This window comes from Littorina saxatilis, unplaced genomic scaffold (genome assembly GCF_037325665.1).
Source record: "Littorina saxatilis isolate snail1 unplaced genomic scaffold, US_GU_Lsax_2.0 scaffold_942, whole genome shotgun sequence".
Lineage (NCBI taxonomy): Eukaryota > Metazoa > Mollusca > Gastropoda > Littorinimorpha > Littorinidae > Littorina > Littorina saxatilis.
Window position 1 is genome coordinate 30,764 of NW_027126026.1, and position 21,834 is coordinate 52,597.

The 21,834-nt window shown below is 41.7% G+C and overlaps 1 protein-coding gene across 1 annotated transcript; it reads right to left on the minus strand.

Annotated features, from left to right (window-relative positions):
- Positions 1-17,429: 17,429 nt before the first annotated feature.
- LOC138954471 (uncharacterized) lies at positions 17,430-20,877 on the minus strand. The gene is made up of 4 exons (XM_070326311.1): positions 20,211-20,877; positions 19,668-19,826; positions 19,007-19,171; positions 17,430-18,583 (listed from the first exon to the last, which is right to left on the minus strand). Exons 2-4 carry the CDS (start codon positions 19,822-19,824, stop codon positions 18,282-18,284), a joined length of 624 nt encoding a protein of 207 aa, XP_070182412.1. The 5' UTR covers positions 19,825-19,826; positions 20,211-20,877; the 3' UTR covers positions 17,430-18,281.
- Positions 20,878-21,834: the final 957 nt, after the last annotated feature.

The window sequence follows — 21,834 nt, forward strand, 5'->3', positions numbered from 1 at the left end:
ATCGCAGCCAGTTCGGCGCATATCCTACTTTTCACGGCCTATTATTCCAAGTCACACGTATTTAGGTGGACATTTTTATTTATGCCTATGCAATTTTGCCAGGAAAGACCCTTTTGTCAATCGTGGGATCTTTAACGTGCACACCCCAATGTAGTGTACACGAAGGGACCTCGGTTTTTCATCTCATCCGAGGCAACATGTTATTATAAAGTACCCGAAATTGTGAGAGTATCCGGTCGACTAGATGGACAATTGCCTCCCTTATTATATCACACCGGCCTTCTCACAATAAATACTAGCTGCCTTACAGTCACCTGGCAGCAGGTTAAATGCAACATTATTTACATCACAATCATTGAAATTTGTTTTACAGGTTAATGCAACATTATTTACATCACCATCATCGAAATTTGTTTTACACACTGGGGACCAAGTTTCCCCTCTTTTTACATCACTGGCGGTAAAACGCCCTCAAATTGTATGTACAGCAGGAAAAAAGTTTGTAAACACTTTTATTGGCCCTCACTTGCCCTGTTTACAGACCCACTGTAAGCCACCAAATATACCCTTACAGTGAATTTGTATAAGGTTATCTTGGGCCTTACTAGGTATCGCAAAACAAACAAACAACCCAAAACCCAACATGTGCATTGTTTTTAATAGACAGCACATGATTGATTGATTGATTGAGCACATGCCAGTAACAAAAATGAACAATGGGCATTCTCTTCCATGGTAATACGTTGCACCATCTACAGACCTATTGTAAGCCACCAAATGTGCCCTTACAGTCAATTTGTAGAAAGGTTATCATGCCCATAATTGTTATCCACAAAAGCATTAATATATATATATAGATACATTGTTGTCAGTATCGGCAGAACCTTATGTGTTATTAACATATCAATTGAAAAACAATCTTGCAACTAGCCTTATCTGCAGACCAAATGCAAGCCACCAAATGTGCCCTTGCACTCAATTTGCAGAACCGGCCTCCTGACAGTAGCAACAATTCAAGAAATTGGGTGGCAGGCGGGGTTGAGGTGGAAAACTTTGCGGACTGAGTCAGTGAGTGGACGCGTTCTTTCTTGTTGACATGTTGTAGGTGGAAGGAAGCATTGCCTTATGGGTATTTAAACGATGGTATGAAATTTTCGGATTGGGTACGAAACGAGAATTCCTCAACAGTTCACTACTCTTGCCAACCATTCCTTCACATAAATTATATTTATGGTTTCCCATAAATCCATTTATGTTCTGAATTTGTTTGTGCTAACAACCCAAGGGAGACAACCACTTCACACAATCATACTATGAAACAAGCCAACACTGTGATTGCGAATGTTGTCGCTGGATCTACCCAGGAGGCCGACGGCTTACCACCATGCCACTGCGCCCGTCAGATATCTATATAATATATATACGACTTGTGTGTGTGTGTGTGTGTGTCTGTGTGTGAGTTCGCGATGCACGGCCAAAGTTCTCGATGGATCTGCTTCAAATTTGTTGGGCATATTCAGGTAGACCCGGGACAGGACACAACCTGGTCGATATTTCAACAAGTGCTCTCAGCGCGCAGCGCTGAACCGATTTTGGTTCCACCTCAGCTATTTTGGTTCCACCTCAGCTACCCTGGCCCCCATACCGACACACCAAAGCCAAAGTTCTCGGTGGATCTTTTTCAAATTTGGACACCGTATTCAGCTACACCCCGGACACAATATCATCGATGAGATATTTCAACACGTGCTCTCAGCGCGCAGCGCTGAACCGATTTTGGGTTTTCTGTTCATTTCACCATTATAAGTAACTCTTCCTTATCTTCTCATCTTCTCCAGGTTTTCAGCGTTTACCTCCCTTCCTTCGTATGGTGTGTCGCGCATGTAATGATTGAGTGAGGTCTCGCTAGTGCAAGATTCTTTTTCTATCAAACTTAGACACAAAGGACACGCACTGACACGATATTTTTTTCTTCCACAAAGAAAACAAACGAATCTTAGATAGAATGCATCGTAAGTTTTTTTTATTTATCTTTTCTTTTGTTTTTTTACGATTGCGATCGGATTTTTATTTGTGGACGTTCTGTTAGAGTTCCGAAATGGTTTGAGTTCCTTTTTGTATAGGCCCTACACTTGAAAGTCAAACTTAGCTGAATGCCGCTGGTTTCCCCGTCGGTGCTGATAGAAGAAATCGACGATTAGGATCACTGGTTTCCCCGTCGGTGCTGATAGAAGAGATCGACGATCAGGATCACTGGTATCTCTCGAATACAGAATGTAACTGGTCTCCGAACTGGAAACCGGAGACGGAGTAGGAATAGGAAATAACCCACAGGTAACACACCCTAACGGTGTAAGAACATGATGAACACAACTATAGGGACCCAAAACTCGAGGGTGTCCGGCTTAGCAACTGGAGCGTCGCCATTCTTTTCTCCCAGGCCGCCGCCGCTCCCACGCTCGTCGCCCGACCGCCGACTCCTCTTCTCTCTCTGGACCCGCTTGATCTGCATCTCATACAGCCCCTAGCCTCGCGCCCGATGACTTCGATATCTTCGTGAGGCCTTCACCGCTAATTCTCATCTCCTCCGGCTTGTATCGCTTCTGAACTTGAATCTAACGTTCACAGAACAGAACTTCTCGCTTGCCGTGCGTTCGCCAACTGATAGCCTTGCCTCGATTTGGATGTGCCGTTCACTTGACGACCAACCGACTAGCCTCACACTTACGTGGCTTTATCAGAATCGCTGCCCAATCATAATGTTGTCGCTACCTGCGGCCTTTGAACTGACCTGTCTGTTTCTAAGTTCCCAACAAATGATATGACGTCATTAATGAACTGACGTATTTCCGTTCCGGTCTTGGTTATCCTTACAATGCACAGGCACTTGCTATATTACATTTGATAAAACATAGACAAAAAAAACCCACTACATTCATTTATTCATTTTATTTCACAACAAAATAATATCCACCCTAACAAAACAATAAACATAGAGTCGCTGGACATGGATTCACGTAATTTTACGTGACATGGTGCACTATAGTATGAGTGGGGCGTCTTCGGATATTCCCGGCGTTCTGTTACTATTTTTAGAAGGTCACCGCAGTGTCCAGAACGTAAATTGGACCCGTAAGTTATCCTCACTGTAAAAGTGCAAAGGTCGAATCAATTTATAGCCACGCGAAAAATACACTGTCATCTATCTCTCTATAGATACGGCTTCTCTGTGTTTGTGTGTGTGTGTGTGTGTGTGTGTGTGTGTGTGTGTGTGTGTGTGTGTGTGTGTGTGTGTGTGTGTGTGTGTGTGTCTCTCTCTATGTGAGCAACACCTGGGGATTGTTCACTTCTGTTTGTGATGTGGTCTGGCGGCTTTTGTGTATTTGTATGTACTGGCCTTCCTTTGAGAAGCCATAACAGTTCAAAAGGGCTTACAGATAAGCTACAAATTGCTCAATCCTGTTTGAGTGGAGTTCGCCTCCAAAGGTGATTAACACGGTTACATTCGTCGACAAGGATGGGACTCGATATGGTCAGGAATGGCATTATGGCCACTGAATCATTTTCGTGCTGTTCCCATTCCACGAATCTGGGAGGGACCTAAGCTTGGCGGGTCCATTGTTCGGACCCGGCGAAGCCGGCGTACGGCTCTAAGTACTTCTTCCCGGCGAAGCCGGCTACCCGGCGAAGCGGGTATTCATTCTAGTATAATATATGTAATTGTAAGCGAAACCAAATTCTGCTCAAAAGGGTGACCACCCTGGATTTGAACCCATTCTTTAATTTGGACACCAAAGTCTAGTGCTTTACCAATTGAGCTAAAATTCATACCCCCATTTTAACACATACCAACATTCAAGGGCGAGTAGGTGTTGCATTTAAAAGTGCACATGTCAAGGTCTCTTCTGCTTATCATGGTACTAACTGACTCACGTGCTATTTGTGAAACACTTCCATTGTTATCCAGTTGCTCTAGCGCTGAGAGTTTAAACTCCAATGTGTAGGAAATCATTTGCGGCATCTTGTCACACTGAGATCTTTGCAGCGCGCGCGAAATATTTTCAATTTCTGAAAAACAACAACAGAACACTTAATAATATTTTTAATTTCACCTTACTCTAAGTCTAATGACATGGGTGCAACCTGGACAATTCCAAAAACCTGCTAAAGCGGGGTACAGGGGCAGCGCGGCGTTGGGGGGGGTCTGGGAGGCTTCGCCCCCCATAAGCTGAAGCTTTTTTAGTATTTAAAATGCAAAAAAAAACCCTCTCCTGGAACAAAAACATACAAAGTAAACCATACTATTCATCCTAAAATTTGTGCTCTCTTACTAGTCTTAGTGATTCATGAATCATTATTATGCTCGTCAACTTTTCAAAAACCGGCACTGCCGGCAGCCGATGAAACCAAAAACCGGTTGCCGGCGTGTAGCCGGCAGAGTTGCACCCATGTAATGATAAAAAATAGGGGGTGGGCGTAAAAAAAATAGGGGGTGGGCGTTTACTAGGCACCGTACCCTGTGCGCGTAATTTGACCAAAACTAGGGGTTGGGCGTTTACTGGATACTGGGCGTATACAAGGTAGTTTACGGTTCTTAAATCAAGGTCTTCCTCTTCCGCTAGATTCACTCATCACTGTTTCATTTTTATAATTACAGGGTTGGCGCCAAGCCCCACCAGAAGTCCTGAGACTGAGAGTCAACTACTTGAAGATGCTCGAAAGGATAGCCTTAGTGTTGGAACTCTAGATTTCACAATTAAAGTTGCCAGACAGAATTCTCACTTGTTGATGCTGCATGAAATGATGAATGCTTGCAAGTATTAGTATGCATGAAATCGATTAGTGTGCATGATAAACAAACTCTCTCTCTCTCTCTCTCTCTCTCTCTCTCTCTCTCTCTCTCTCTCTCTCTCTCTCTCTCTCTCTCTCTCTCTCTCTCTCTCTCTCTCTCTCTCTCTTTGTAACACAAACACACACACTTGAGTTATTCCTGTGGTCTTTGGCCTGGATTCCAGCGGGACATTTTCTTGTGTGGGATCCCGAAGACAAAATCACAAAATCAATGAAATAGGCCTACTTGATAAACATCTGAAAGCTTCTTCAAATTGAATATTAAACTTAAAATCCACATTCATTTTCTAATATTTTATATTAACAACTAAGGTTGCCACACTGAATTCTCACATTCGTATGCTCTCTCTCTCATACACACACGCGCATGCAGACGCACACACACTTACTAGTGTTGTTCCTTTGGTCTTGGTTCAGGCCTGTCATCTTGTTAGGATTCCTGAAGATAAATCAATCGCATAATCGATCAACAGCTTCAACTTCAAATGGAACATTGAACTGTTTAAAGAATCAGGAATACCTTTTAGAAACAGACAATGTCATTCTTATGATTTTATTCAATATTTTTTAAGAGTAGACCCGAGACATACCCAGTGCAAGGGACTCCAAACCCGATGTCGATCTTTCAAATGTTTTACGTTTTCATGTGGCGATTAGATCTAAAAAAAATCAGCGTAATACCATTTCTTATGCTAAAGTAAACAAACGGTTTGATCGGGTTCATTAGAAATACTTATTTCTAGTATTAACTTCGAATTCATCACTGGGAGCAACACAGAGAAATACCCAGTAGTCTAGCTTCGAAAACGATGTCGATCGCTCGCATTCACCGATTCAGTGTTTACGTTTTTCTGTGGCGATTAAAACTCGAAATTCCGCGTTTCACTACCATCTCGAATTAAATGCTGAAGAACAAACAATGCATCCACTTAAGATGTATATATTACCATTGTTAACTTCGATTTAACCACTAGGAGGAGAAAAATAACAACCAACCTGAACAATTCTAGATATAATATCGAGCAGAGGTCCATCCATTTCTGCTTCACCGGAAGTAAGCTGGACACATTACTCGTTCGCTGGCGCTGTGCGAGACCTCGCAAGCAGTATTACATAACGGCGCGCGCAGAGTTGCATGGCGATCCCCTTGCAACATATCTCTGGGCTATAGGACGAAGGAGTATGTTTCCAGGAACTTTATTGAACTTTATCCAAGTACTTAAAAGTACACAGTTGTAGTCGATCGATTAACGCCATTTTGGATTGCACCGATCACGTGGTTTTTCGTGTGGCGACTGGAAATATTTTCACCGAAGCTACTCTCAGTATGTATTATGTACGGCTTAGTAACATGGCTGGATGACAAAACATTTGATGTAGAATGAAAACAAGTGACGGAACACACTCTCGTTAGAAGTTGGGGAGAAACCGGGATCGTAAAAAGGAAACCAACGTCTGTACCGGTGGAGGAGCTAGGCAAACCAAAACAAAACATCACGTGATCACAACACTGCCATGTGCTTTCTACTTGTCTAGTTGTCAAAAGTCAGTGATAAAGAACATACCTTGTTTATCATAGAACAAAAACAGACAGATACTCGGATATTTGTTGTGTGTTTGGTAGCCTGTAAAAGGCAGACTCAAGATCTCTGACATACGGCTGGACAACAATCTTGTTGGTGATTATGATTATGTTTACACAACCTAGCACAACCTAGCACCCCCCAAAAAAACCAGAATAACTACCCTTCAAGTTCAACGCTCGGAGGCATGACTACTCCATTCCGACTGTCTTCTGGTGGGGTCATTGAGTTCAGATAGGGATCTGATAGAGACAACTTTTCTTTTTTATATTTAGTCAAGTTTTGACTAAATATTTTAACATCGAGGGGGAATCGAAACGAGGGTCGTGGTGTATGTGCGTGTGTGTGTGCGTGCGTGTGTGCGTGTGTGTGTGTGTGTAGAGCGATTCAGACTAAACTACTGGACCGATCTTTATGAAATTTGACATGAGAGTTCCTGGGTATGAAATCCCCGAACTTTTTTTTCATTTTTTTGATAAATGTCTTTGATGACGTCATATCCGGCTTTTCGTGAAAGTTGAGGCGGCACTGTCACGCCCTCATTTTTCAACCAAATTGGTTGAAATTTTGGTCAAGTAATCTTCGACAAAGCCCGGGGTTCGGTATTGCATTTCAGCTTGGTGGCTTAAAAATTAATTAATGACTTTGGTCATTAAAAATCTGAAAATTGTAAAAAAAAATAAAAATTTATAAAACGATCCAAATGTACGTTTATCTTATTCTCCATCATTTGCTGATTCCAAAAACATATAAATATGTTATATTCGGATTAAAAACAAGCTCTGAAAATTAAATATATACAAATTATTATCAAAATTAAATTGTCGAAATCAATTTAAAAACACTTTCATCTTATTCCTTGTCGGTTCCTGATTCCAAAAACATATAGATATGATATGTTTGGATTAAAAACACGCTCAGAAAGTTAAAACAAAGAGAGGTACAGAAAAGCGTGCTATCCTTCTTAGCGCAACTACTACCCCGCTCTTCTTGTCAATTTCACTGCCTTTGCCATGAGCGGTGGACTGACGATGCTACGAGTATACGGTCTTGCTGAAAAATGGCATTGCGTTCAGTTTCATTCTGTGAGTTCGACAGCTACTTGACTAAATATTGTATTTTCGCCTGACGCGACTTGTTTGGTTTTCATCACCACTTTACCGTTCTTTGTCCATGCTTTTTCACAGATAGCATCCTCTTTGACCTTGTGGAAGAGGTACTGTGTCGTCTGGGTTAGATCTTCTACAATCACGACACCTGACCCTTTCAACCCCCTCCTGTTATACAGGATTTGGTCCCTTATTCTGCGAGAGACAAATCGCAGAATGGTTCCTCTCGGGGTGCTCCTGTCTCGCTGAAGTCTACCTAGGCGATGGACTGCCTCGATGTCATCAGCACGGGGGATAACCGGTCAAATGCCGAACAGAAGCCGAATGCCGCTCATGACACGTGTGAAGGCAAGTTTTGTCTGTTTTCTAGGTATTGTTTGATTTATGTCGGGATTTAAGGTAAGCTACTGATTCAGCGATGACTAAATTTGTTTCTCGATGCATAAAAAGTCAGGGAGCGATTGATATTTGCCCGTAAATATCCTTCAAAGCTGAAAATGTCCGCGATCGAGCACCGGAAATGGCTGTTCGATGGGTTTTGCAAGTAGAAATGTGCTTTATTTCACCAAATCAGCTCGTATTTGGTGTGGGTACGGGATTCTAGAGGACGAAGGAGTCATAAGAGGTGCAAAGAAGTGCTATTTGGGAGTAGAATAAATCTTCCGAGACAGTAGACAAGAGAAGGTCATATTTGAGAGAGGAGCGCGTAGGCCGATTGTCTTTCCGACAAGCGAATGATACAGCAGATTAATCATTCGTTTTGACCAGAAACCTAGTCTCTAGTTTTTATGAATGAGTTTTTTAATTAAAGCAATCACAGGAACTCTCTCGCTTAGCCTAATGGCTGTTCGATGGGTTTCGCAAGTAGAAATGTGCTTTATTTCACCAAATCAGCTCGTATTTGACATCGGTTTGGTATATATATATATATATTTTCTAATCCTACCGCGAACTGGATAGCAGACGCGGCACGACTGTTGCACCACACTTTGAAGGGGATATAGCTCAGTTGGTAGCGCGCTGGATTTGTATTCAGTTGGCCGCTGTCAGCGTGAGTTCGATCCCAGGTTCGGCGGAAATTTATTTCAGAGTCAAATTTGTGTGCAGACTCTCTTCGGTGTCCGAACTCCCCCTCCCCCCGTGTACACTACATTGGGTGTGCACGTTAAAGATCCCACGATTGACAAAAGGGTCTTTCCTGGCAAAAATTGCTTAGGCACAGTTAATAATTGTCTACCTATACCCGTGTGACTTGGAATAATAGGCCGTGAAAGGTAAATATGCGCCGAAATGGCTGCAATTACTGGCCGTATAAAATTTCATCTCACACGGCATCACTGCAGAGCGCCTAGAACTGTACCCACGGAATATGCGCGATATAAGCCTCATTGATTGATTGATTGAAGTAATCCCACACTTTGAAGTAAATTACTTCAAAGTGTGGGGATGTGCCCCACACTTTGAAGTAAACCCATTTTTTACTTCAAAGTGTGGGGGGATCTTCCCACACTTTGAAGTAAACTCAGTTTTTACTTCAAAGTGTGGGGGGATCTTCCCACACTTTGAAGTAACTTACTTCAAAGCGTGGGACTTTTGCATCGCCTGTTTGAGCCTGATGATTTTGTCAAAAAAAATGGCAAAGTCTTTTGGATGAGTGAACAGAAAAAGTGAGCGAGCCAAGAAACATAGGGATGTTTGTTATCAGGCTTTAAAGGCATATGTACTCGATGACTATACACGCTAATTGCTTTACCAACAGCTGGAGACATGCTAAATTAAGTTCCCTGCAAAATATTGTGGTCTAGGACCCCTTCAATGTTGAGATATGTTAATTTTCATTTTGATCTGGATCGTCCTATTTATAGATTTGGCAACACATGTAACGTTGATGCAAGGGAGCTAACACCGCGGCTTTGTTGACATCCTCACTTTTTCAGAGGCTAGAACAAGCTGTAATGCATGTATTATGGTCCGCGCATGGTGACATATCGTCATTATATGGTCTTATGGTGCGTTTGACATCGATTATGGGCAAACTACACTTTGTAAACACGGGAGCGCGTACATATGCCTTTAAGCAATGTCCCATTGTTGAGTATGACGAAAACTCGTGGTGACGATTTTAAAACATGTTGGGTCACGCATGGTCCAACCTTACATGGTCCAACCTTACATGGTCCAACCTTACATGGTCCAACCTTACATGGTCCAATCTTACATGGTCCAATCTTACATGGTCCAACCTTACATGGTCCAATCGTGCATGGTCCAATCTTACATGGTCCAATCTTACATGGTCCAACCTTACATGGTCCAATCTTACATGGTCCAACCTTGCATGGTCCAACCTTGCATGGTCCAATCTTACATGGTCCAATCTTACATGGTCCAACCTTACATGGTCCAATCTTACATGGTCCAACCTTGCATGGTCCAACCTTGCATGGTCCAACCTTACATGGACAACCTTACATGGTCCAACCTTACATGGTCTAACCTTACCATGTCCAACCTTACATGGTCCAATCTTACATGGTCCAACCTTACATGGTCCAATCTTACAGGGTCCAATATTACATGGTCCAACCTTACATGGTCCAACCTTACATGGTGCAACCTTACATGGTGCAACCTTACATGGTCCAATCTTACATGGTCCAATCTTACATGGTCCAATCTTACATGGTCCAATAATATATATGGACCATGTAAGATTGGACCATGTAAGGTTGGACCATGTAATGTTGGACCATGTAAGGTTGGACCATGTAAGATTGGACCATGCGTGACCCAACATGTTTTAAAATCGTCACCACGAGTTTTCGTCACACTCAACAATGGGACATTGCTTAAAGCCTGATAACAAACATCACTATGTTTCTTGGCTCGCTCACTTTTTCTGTTCACTCATCCAAAAGACTGCCATTTTTTTGACAAAATCATCAGGCTCAAACAGGCAATGCAAAAGTCCCACGCTTTGAAGTAAGTTACTTCAAAGTGTGGGAAGATCCCCCCACACTTTGAAGTAAAAACTGAGTTTACTTCAACGTGTGGGAAGATCCCCCCACACTTTGAAGTAAAAAATGGGTTTACTTCAAAGTGTGGGGCACATCCCCACACTTTGAAGAAATTACTTCAAAGTGTGGGATTACTTCAAAGTGTGGTGCAACAGTCGTGCCGCGTCTGCTATCCAGTTCGCGGTAGGATTAGAAAAAATATATATATATACCAAACCGATGTCAAATTTATACGAGCTGATTTGGTGAAATAAAGCACATTTCTACTTGCGAAACCCATCGAACAGCCATTAGGCTAAGCGAGAGAGTTCTCGTGATTGTTTTAATTAAAAAACTCATTCATAAAAACTAGAGACTAGGTTTCTGGTCAAAACGAATAATTAATCTGCTGTATCATTCGCTTGTCGGAAAGACAATCCGTCAATCGGCCTACGCGCTCCTCTCTCAAATATGACCTTCTCTTGTCTACTGTCTCGGAAGATTTATTTTACTCCCAAATAGCACTTCTTTGCACCTATTATGACTCCTTCGTCCTCTAGAATCCCGTACCCATACCAAATACGAGCTGATTTGGTGAAATAAAGCACATTTCTACTTGCAAAACCCATCGAACAGCCATTTCCGGTGCTCGATCGCGGACATTTTCAGCTTTGAAGGATATTTACGGGCAAATATCAATCGCTCCCTGACTTTTTATGCATCGAGAAACAAATTTAGTCATCGCTGAATCAGTAGCTTACCTTAAATCCCGACATAAATCAAACAATACCTAGAAAACAGACAAAACTTGCCTTCACACGTGTCATGAGCGGCATTCGGCTTCTGTTCGGCATTTGACCGGTTATCCCCCGTGATCACGCGACACCTTGACGTTCAGCTTGTTGTTGAACAGCGCCAGCACCTTCTTCTCGCACTCCGACTGTTGTTCCGGCTGTTGCCCGTCCCTGTTCCCCTGCCTGCCACTGCCCTGCCTCGTCTGCTCAGATGGACTGGAACCGCCATTTGGACCACCGGACTCCACTCCCTCACTGAGTCCATAGACCCTCAGTTCCGTCGGACATAAAGATCAAGCTCATTCAGTCTCTCGTCTGCGTGATGAGCAAGAGTTCTTGTTTCTCCCAGTTCACTCTTCATGTACTCTTCTCTCTTCTTTGATTCACTGACTTCTTTCTGTAGTTTGTCATTCTCTGTTTTTAGTTCAAAGACCTCACCTCTTAGTTGGTCGAGTGTGTCCTTCATAGATTCCATAACCTTACGGTTTGAACAGATCTCATTGAGCAGATCTTCATTAGAGACGGTGCGACTGTGAGCATCAGGGGAAGTAACCGCTGCGTCTCCGACTTCAGATGAACCGACTTGCTTACCTCTCTTGTTAGTGTCACTCATATCGAATTCGTCAGAATCTGTTTCGAAAACAGGAATATCTATAGGAGAGCCTGCCTCGACTACTCTTGCCTTTTTCTTACTGGCTTTCTCCGAGTCTGTAGTAGAGCTGCCGACACCGGGGCTGGATTTGTCTGAGCTGTTGTTCTGTCGTCGTGTTTTCCCTTTCTTTCTCGGCATCTCATCTCACAATGGCGACCGGTGCGGAGAGAGTTGATCTTCGGTCATCGATTCATTCTATGTTAAGGAGCCCTCTTTGTCATTTCTGGCGTCCCTGGGTCCACTCCTCCGGGGGTAGGCAACTTGCTAGCACTTCATATGGATAAAGCGCCTCTGAACTCGCCGTCAAAACGGTTGATAACCTGTTTTTGACCGGAGCTTCGCGCACCTGCCTGCCTTGTCCGAGTGGCGTGTCTTGTTTCTTTTTTTGGGAAGCAATTATATACAAATTCTCCCAATTTAGTTTGTACTTTGTCTACTTGCAAAAGTTGACTTGGTACATCATATGAATATATAGGTCGATTAATTTCACTCATGACAGACGTTCGTAATTGGTTGTTTTCAATGCAGTCATCTAGAAAATGTATTGCATCTTCTATTACTTCACATGTATATCATAAGCTATTTTCCCTAGGTGTATTGCTGTATCTACCAGTTTCAATTTTCAGGTCGTGGGCACTTATTCTTAGTTTACACAACGACTGTTTATATTTTCTTTGTTTTATGCATTACAGATATGGTTCCGTTTTATAATTTGTTACATGTACTATTTCTTTGATACAAATTTAACTTTGATGAACTTCTTATTTGACCTTTCCAGAATTGTATATATTGGAGTTCCAATTTTTGACATATAACATATTTTAACCTGTTGACATTAAAAGTGGACTGATTTTTCCAGAAATGATCTAATCCAATGACTTCTAACAATTGTTTTACAAATGATATCCATGAATATGTTTCACTGCCTTTGGTGTACATAAGATTATATACTTTGCTAAGATGAGATGTTTTTGGAAGATCCAATATGTGTAACCAGTACGCAATGATATTACATATTATGTTAATGCTAACTGGGAATCTTCCTAATTCTCCTAGTACTGGTACTACCATAGTTTTCTTATGTACCCCAAGAATTTGTTGACAGAATTTTGAATGAATTTTTTCATGTTGATATTTACAAGTCATGCATTCTTAAAAAAATGGTGATAAATCTAATAGTTAATTTGTATTAATCTGGTGTGGCAACCAGATTTCTGCACCATATGTTGATATTGTTGAAATCAAACTATCATACAATTGTCACATAACATTTATGTTTATATCAGTTTTACGGAACGTTCGACGTAAAGCATGAAGTGCTTTGTTTGCTTGTTTGCTCAGATGATCTTGTGCTCTTTTTAGAGTGCCGTTTTTATGTAGGACAACTCCCAAATACTTATAATTATTCTTCAGCTGTTTGAATAATGTCTTCTCCACAATGAAAATGTATTGGCACCTTTTGATCTATTTGTGAAAATACTACTACTTTGGGTTTGTCTCTGTTTATCTGCAATCCCCATTTTTGACAATGCTCATAAAGGTAATCTAGTTTCCGCTGTAGGCCTTTCTTTGTAGATGAAAAAATAACTAAATCATCAGCATATAAAAGACATGAAATTCGATCATTCGAATGAGTTTCAATTTTGGGGGAATCATTATCCAACAAGTTTTGTGTAATATCATTTATGGATATGTTGAATAAGGTTGTGCTTAATGTGTTGACCTGATGTACTCTTTTTTTCACAATTAGTTCCTTACTGTATCCATAAGAGGATTTTACACAAACTGTGGCATCAGAATACATATTGCTGATAATGTGAAAACAATTTCCTGTTATTCCTATTCGATTTAATTTTACTAGTAGAATGGTGTGTGTGTGTGTGTGTGTGTGTGTGTGTGTGTGTGTGTGTGTGTGTGTGTGTGTGTGTGTGTGTGTGTGTGGGCGAGAGTGAGAGAGAGGGGGAGGGAGAGAGCGAGAGAAAGAGAGATATAAGCATTCACAATATGTGCATTTTAATTGCGCAAGCACATGATATACATCATGAGAGAGAGAATTGAATTGAACTTTATTTAACAAGGATTAAGATTTAAGGCTACGCCTTTTCTTACAATCTGTCCTTGGGACGCACAGACACACAATTATATAATTAAAACATTAAAAATTAAAAAGTTAAGAAGTTAACCAACAAAAAAAGGAGGTCGGAAAACTTCAGCACGTGGTAATAAAGATGACGATGATGATGATGATGACGATGATGATGATGATGATGATGATGATAATGATGATGATGATGATGATGAAGATGAGGCATGAAGCGCTTACATATGTGGTTATTCATAAAATCAAATGCATACTATGCAGGTAATAATAAATACAAGCTGGTAGCAATCGAACATGTAGCAATAGTACAACAAAAATATGTTCAGAACATATCTCTGACGTAATACTAAGTGTGGTAAATCAAAAGGCGTTAAACTACTCAGACATTAAGTGGTTTTTAACACATTTTTTAAAAACTTTTTAATGACTTTAAGTGCTTAAAGGATGATGGAAGTGAATTCCAAACTGAAGTACCCGAAAAAGCAAGACTGGTCTTATACAGGTCAATTCGTGGAATCGGTGGGATCAAGTTGACCGACCCATATCTGTGGGTAGCTTTATCAAATAATGATGTAATGTAAATCGGCACTTGACCGTAATACAATGTATGCATGAAAATGGCTTTGTTTAACTTGAGATGCTTTTCCAGTGGAAGAAAGTTAAGCATTTTTAATTTCATATCTGTTGAGGCATTATCCTTTACGATGAGTTTGGCCGAGCGACGATAGAGAGAGTCTAACTTTTTCAAGTGGACATCACTGCTGCCATCCCAGAGCGTCGAAACATAATTAATGTGAGGCATTACATGAGCATGGTGGAACATTTCCAGAGTCCTTCTGTCCGTAAATTGCTTTAACTTGGATAGGAGGAAAACGTTCTTGGCTACTTTCTTGCAGATATGCTGTAATTGTGCCTGCCACTTGAATTCACAATCAATAATTACCCCTAAAACGCGATGCTGTTGAACTTGTTCAATTGATTGCGTACCAATAGTAAGATTTAGTTTGAGTGGAGAAATCTGGTGTTTTTGTCTGGTTACAATTACCTTACTTTTAGTTTTTATTGGATGGACAAGCATAGCATTAGCACTACACCAGTTATTTACATCGTTTAAAGCTGTTTGAAGGGAGGACTCTATTACTGGAACAGACTTTCCACTTGCATGAAGAGAAGAATCGTCAGCAAAAAAATCACTTCTTACATTACTATCAGAAATGTGCAGTGGCAGATCATTGATATACAGACAGAACAAGATCGGCCCAAGCACTGAACCTTGAGGCACCCCGCATTTCACAGTCTCCTCAGTAGATATTTTACAGTTTAGGGCAGTATATTGAGATCTGTCATGTAAATAGGAAGCAAAGAAGTTACACACTGAACTGTTTCTGACATACAACTGCAATTTCTTCAATAGAATTGAATGATCAACGAGAGAGAGAGAGAGAGAGAGAGAGAGAGAGAGAGAGAGAGAGAGAGAGAGAGAGAGAGAGAGAGAGAGAGAGAGAGAGAGAGAGAGAGAGAGAGAGAGAGAGAGAGAGAGAGAGAGAGAGAGAGAGAGAGAGAACGGTAAGCATTTGGCCGCCGTTTTACGCTCTATGCGCCGCAGGCCGTTTTGTGCGTCGCGCGGGATTTGCCGAGTGGCCACACATCGACGATTTTTTTCACAACGCGGTATCAGTGAGCGGGTCACCGTTCAGTTGCATTCGACTGCCGCGCCGCGAGCAGCTGACGTCATCGCTCTGGTTTGCTCTGATTGGTCAAATTTCCGTCGTTCTATGTCTGTGTCATAGAAATTAGAACACGCGCTATTCTTCTGCAAATAACGCTTCGCGATCATAGCACGACGCGGTGCGCCGTTTTGAGCATAAGTCAAATGTGGACAGGGTCGGCCGGGAGTGTGTGGTCGGCCCTTAAGTGTTAATGGGTGCGTTCAATGTGGCCGTTCAACCTACATTCACAGCATACGTCACGTGCGTGCTAAAGCAATATGGGCCAGAGCAGAAGCTGATGTAGGTTAGTGTACTATGGACAGGCAATTAACCAATGAATAATTCATTCTCCCTCTCTCTCTCTACTATGTGAAGGAAGTATTAACAACAGCAGCATCCTGTGTGCCTTTTAAAAAATCTTGGCACGAGCAGGAAATAAATGAATCATGCACACTGTCACAGCAGTGGAATTTAAGTGATTTTGTGTTTCGCATATATACACTACGTCTCGAGATTTCTGAGGAACGGAACTGAACAAAGAATTCACTATGAATATTAACTTGCGTAACGGAAACGTTAACATCGCTTTCGTAAACATAATGCAGACGCAAGAAAGTTACATATAATATTAGTAACAGAGCGGGGATTTTCTGACATCACATTTTTCAAGTAACCAACAAATAACCTGCCTAAACTCGCAAAAACAAACAAACCAACAACAACAACAACAACAACAACAACACCAGCTAAAATTGAATATAAAATAAACACACTGGTAGCATATAAACAATTACCCATCAATGTCATCTGTGCAATCTCCTACAGCTTTTCTACTCACGATAACAATCATATTCCTTATTCACTGTGAACATTGTATGCATCAATTAATTTACTGTGCGTATAGCATTGTTAATACAGCGATCGATACACCGGTGAGTTCAATATTTGTTCAACAAAAACACTGAACAAAAAGCAACAACAAGAAAAGCAAAGGCTTATACGACTCCCCTTCGTCATGCCCCATCATTGACCAAACTGCGGATCATATCCCACAGAGATGTCCCCTTCTACAGAAGTAGCGACATAAAGTGTGGCCGTCCCCCATTCAACTGCAAATCACGCTCCGTGGCAGTCGACTGGAGTTGGAAAAGACGACGACCTTCATCTCCCGAGCTAGACTGAGTGTGTAGCGCCAGAGAACGCCAAGAAGAAGAATCAATCAATCAATCAATGACGCTTATATCGCGCATATTCCGTGGGTACAGTTCTAGGCGCTCTGCAGTGATGCCGTGTGAGATGAAATTTTATACGGCCAGTAGATTGCAGCCATTTCGGCGCATATTTACCTTTCACGGCCTATTATTCCAAGTCACACGGGTATAGGTAGACAATTATTAACTGTGCCTAAGCAATTTTGCCAGGAAAGACCCTTTTGTCAATCGTGGGATCTTTAACGTGCACACCCAATGTAGTGTACACGGGGGGAGGGTTCGGACACCGAAGAGAGTCTGCACACAAAGTTGACTCTGAAATAAATTTCCGCCGAACCTGGGATCGAACTCACGCTGACAGCGGCCAACTGAATACAAATCCAGCGCGCTACCAACTGAGCTATATCCCCGCCCCATGATGCCCCATTATTGTGGAATCCGGGCGGGGATGTAGCTCAGTCGGTAGCGCGCTGGATTTGTATCCAGTTGGCCGCTGTCAGCGTGAGTTCGTCCCCACGTTCGGCGAGAGATTTATTTCTCAGAGTCAACTTTGTGTGCAGACTCTCCTCGGTGTCCGAACACCCCTGTGTGTACACGCAAGTACAAAACCAAGTACGCACGAACAAGATCCTGTAATCCATATCAGAGTTCGGTGGGTTATAGAAACACGAAAATACCCAGCATGCTTCCTCCGAAAACGGCGTATGGCTGCCTAAATGGCGGGGTAAAAAACGGTCATACACGTAAAATTCCACTCGTGCAAAAAAAACACACGAGTGTACGTGGGAGTTTCAGCCCACGAACGCAGAAGAAGAAGAAGAAGAATTGTGGAATCCGTCTTTTGAGACCCCGAAATGAAAGACTCACATCTTTTTTCAGACCATATTGTTCAGATTGTTGCAGGTCTGCAAAGAGAGGATCCACAGTATTTGAAGAAAAAACAAACATTTGCAGTTCCAGATTCATAACATATTGTTGAGAACGTTGATTTCCTACTTATTCACCCAAACTCGATCCAAATGCAATATGCATTAATAAATAGCGTTATTACATTGTAAGAATATCCAACAGAAACACACTTGCCCCACCCCCAAAACTTACCACTTACCAATAGTCTAGCCAAACTTCATACCCCTGAAACTAATTCGCAAGCAACTTCGTGTACATGTGCCATTCAGGATATATCCAAAAGGAGCTTCCCCTTCTGCTGCGTGATCACTGTTCACTGTTGCTTTTCACTATCTCAAAACTAAAACAGCTAGTCGCTCAAACAAATTATTGCGTGTTTATAATGTTCTGGTACGGGTGGTTTGGCTTTTCGTTGCAAGCAGTTGGTGTTCCACAGAACATAGTGGTCCCTGAATACACCACGGCCTCCAACGAAGACGACGAGTCTGAAGCAGGCCTCTTGGTCACAGTGGCGGATGGTTCATCAACATCGGATTCGACAGGATGCAGGTAGTCTTCGGGCAGGGAGCTGTCAGACGAAGGACAGGCGATGTGATGCAGGCAGTCTGACATGCTGCTGTCTGACACTGAGGAGGAGCTGGTCGATGCTTGGTTGTCAGCGGAAGGAGCTGAAATTGTCAGTGTCAGCAATGAGTATGTTATTTCCCCTGGCCTACCAAACCGTGGTGCACTGTTAAGCTAAAACAACAAGAAACAGAACAGCGGAAAGACAGCGGTAACATCATACAGTTTTCACTAACAAAAAAAGTACTCCGTAGCAACAACATCGTAAACAACAGTATCAGTAAGGTACACACTATGACATACTAAAACGTTATTCATATTTCCATCCCATAGTTTCCACTGCTAACGATAAGCCAGTGACACAGTCTATAATAGTGTGTCTCCTCAAACACACACACACTCCCCCCAAACAACAACACACACACAAAAATGAGTAAAGGCGCAATGATTAATTATGATGAAGAGGAAGTGCACCAAGATGATAAGTCAGATGTAACCAATAAAATGCACGAAAGCACCGAACGTACCTGTGACAACCTCCTCAGGAATCTCCGAATAGTCATGCCCCAGTACGCTGACAAAAGATTCTCTGTCAGACTCACCAACAGACGAGACACGAAACCTCACGCCGTTACCTGCTGCACGTCTCACGTTGTGAGGAGCTGGGGCTGGGAGAAGGTTTACTATTGCACCTGGAAGGACACATACAGATAATTATCAACGTCTTGATACGTTAAATTCATGCTAGTTTATTTAAAGAAGCACATATGACCAACTGTACATAATAACTTCCGTCTCGCTTTTTTCTGAGTAACCCAAACCCTAAAAACAATGGGGAAAGTAGTAATTCGTCTCAAAACAGTAGTGTTTGACTCCTTGTAGGATATTCATTGTCATTAGGCAGTCTGAACAGTTTTGCCTGAAGCGCGACTGATCGCCCAGATGAATCAGCACAGGTATATATGTGCGTTTGTGTTAGTGGTGGGGGGGAGTCGTGGGGGTGCACTCTCCCTGTGATGTATTTGTTTACATAACATTATGCTATTATTCCCCGCAATAGCTAACAGTTGTGCACTTGACTGATTATGCTGATTAGAATGAACCTGTATACAGCAAATCCGGCGCCTTTCGTTACAATACATTAGATACGCCCCCCCTCCCCCCTCCCCCCTAGCAATCATAGCTTACCTCGTCTGTAAAGTCGTCCCAGAAAGACGGCCATTATCAGAAGACATAACACAATGAATCCAACCGCTCCCAGCACCAACAGCAACACTGGTTGTGTGATGCCAAGGTTCTCCTTGTCAGGTGTGTCTTTGTGCTCGGTCTGGTCTCTTGCTGTCATATCTGAACACAGTTACACACCACAAACACAACCAAAAATCATGTTAGTTTTTCCCCGTCCTATTTTGATAGTTATTTTTTGTTTAAACAGTATTTTACATAGAGAGAGAGATAGAGATAGAGAGAGGTATATAGATAGGTATATAGAGACAGAGAAAGAAAGATAAAGAGAGATAAAAGAGAGACAGAGAGACTGAGAGAGAGAAAGAGATAGAGAGAGACTGAGAGACTGAGAGAGAGAGAGAGAGAGAGAGAGAGAGAGAGAGAGAGAGAGAGAGAAGTGAGAAAGGGAGATAATTAGAGAAAGAGAGTAACGGGCCAGACAGCCAGACAGACGGAGAGGCAGATTGGCAGAACTGTGATTGTTGGTCAACTTTATTCACCCACCTTCTTGCAAAGAAACGTCAGGCCGTGTCTCCACCTCCGTTGACAGAACACTTGGACCTGAATATGTCTCTGCAAAAGAAAAAGGCCAAGGCTGATTTGTTCATTTCTTGAACAATAACAATAACAATGACAATAACAACAACAAGACTGTACTATTTCCCCATCTGCTTCTTTACATCTGTAAGCTGCAAGGGCTAGTTATTTTTTCGGTAACTACACGGCAACCAAACAAATAACTATCGCCAGCAACAACAAGAATCCTCGATAGCTCACGGGTTGCGCAGCTAAACAATTAACAATAGCCAGCAACAACAAGAATCCTCGATAGCTCACGGGTTGCGCATCTAAACAATTAACAATGTTTTCATGGTAAATAATATTTTCTTAACCTAACAATTCATCGTTTGCTTATTGTCATACTAAAAATAAATCCAAAAACAAAGAGACTGTCAACGTTCCACAATTCAGAATCAAAAACCAAGAAAGGTAGGTTGTTGGAACGTTTGTTATTGACAAAACAATACATTCACTATGTATGTCAATAACAAACGTTCCAACAACCTACCTTTATTGTGTATTGTCATACTGTTCATCCGCCACTGCCATTCGTTCAGCACATTCGTTGCACAAACCGTCCTTGTCGCAAAATATGTGACCATGCTTAAGATGTGAATGTCCATACGTACTCTTCCACAGTTAGTATTAAACAATATTAACTGCCTTATCTTTAACAATGAATAGAAACAGTGTGCAGATCTGAACAGAGACAAGACTAAGGTGTCTGCATTTGGGACAGTCCCTTCATATATCACGTTATATTAACAATGTGTGAGCAGAAAGGCAACTTTGCAAATAGCACTCTAACGAAACCACATGTATCTCACAGCTATAGATTTTGCTCAAGGCGGACCACTCTGCAAAACAGATGATGTGACAAAGGGGACAACTGCGAAACAATGTTACACTAATACCACGCTGAACTGCATACTTGTTTTTGTTTTGTTTTGGTACAGGAATGAAGTAAACGATCGAAGGCTATATATTGAAGATAAACAACAACAAAGCACAAATAAATAAACCTAGAAACAGTATAACAAGATCAAATGTTATGTGTCAAATCAGTACGTAATGTGGGTGGTAAATTCTTTCATCATCATTAATATTTGAAATTTATGAAAATACTTAACGTTTTAAAATCAAATGCGTGCACGCCTTTTAAACGTGTTCTATACTTACGAATAAAAAAATGTCTGAGTTAAAACCGTCAATGTTGCGATCGTTTTGCTGAATATTTCTTCTTTGTGTCACTCTCTCGGTTTCACATGAAATATGATATGCGATTGTTGAGTCGGGGTGCATGACGATTGGGGCTTATACAATGATGGATGTTAAACTATTCATTGTTTGAGTTGGAAAATATGCATAACTATATGTAGTACTTACGAGTGAGAGTTGTAGATGTGATAATGGCTTGTATTTTCACTGTTTCGTTGAACGTTTCACCATTTTTAAGCTGGGCTACTATACTAAAATCATCGCCAGCATGGTTCGCAGTTGTTGTGACAGAGAAATCACGTGACTTTGGGTCACACGCACAGGAGGGGGACTGCGGGCTGACACAAGT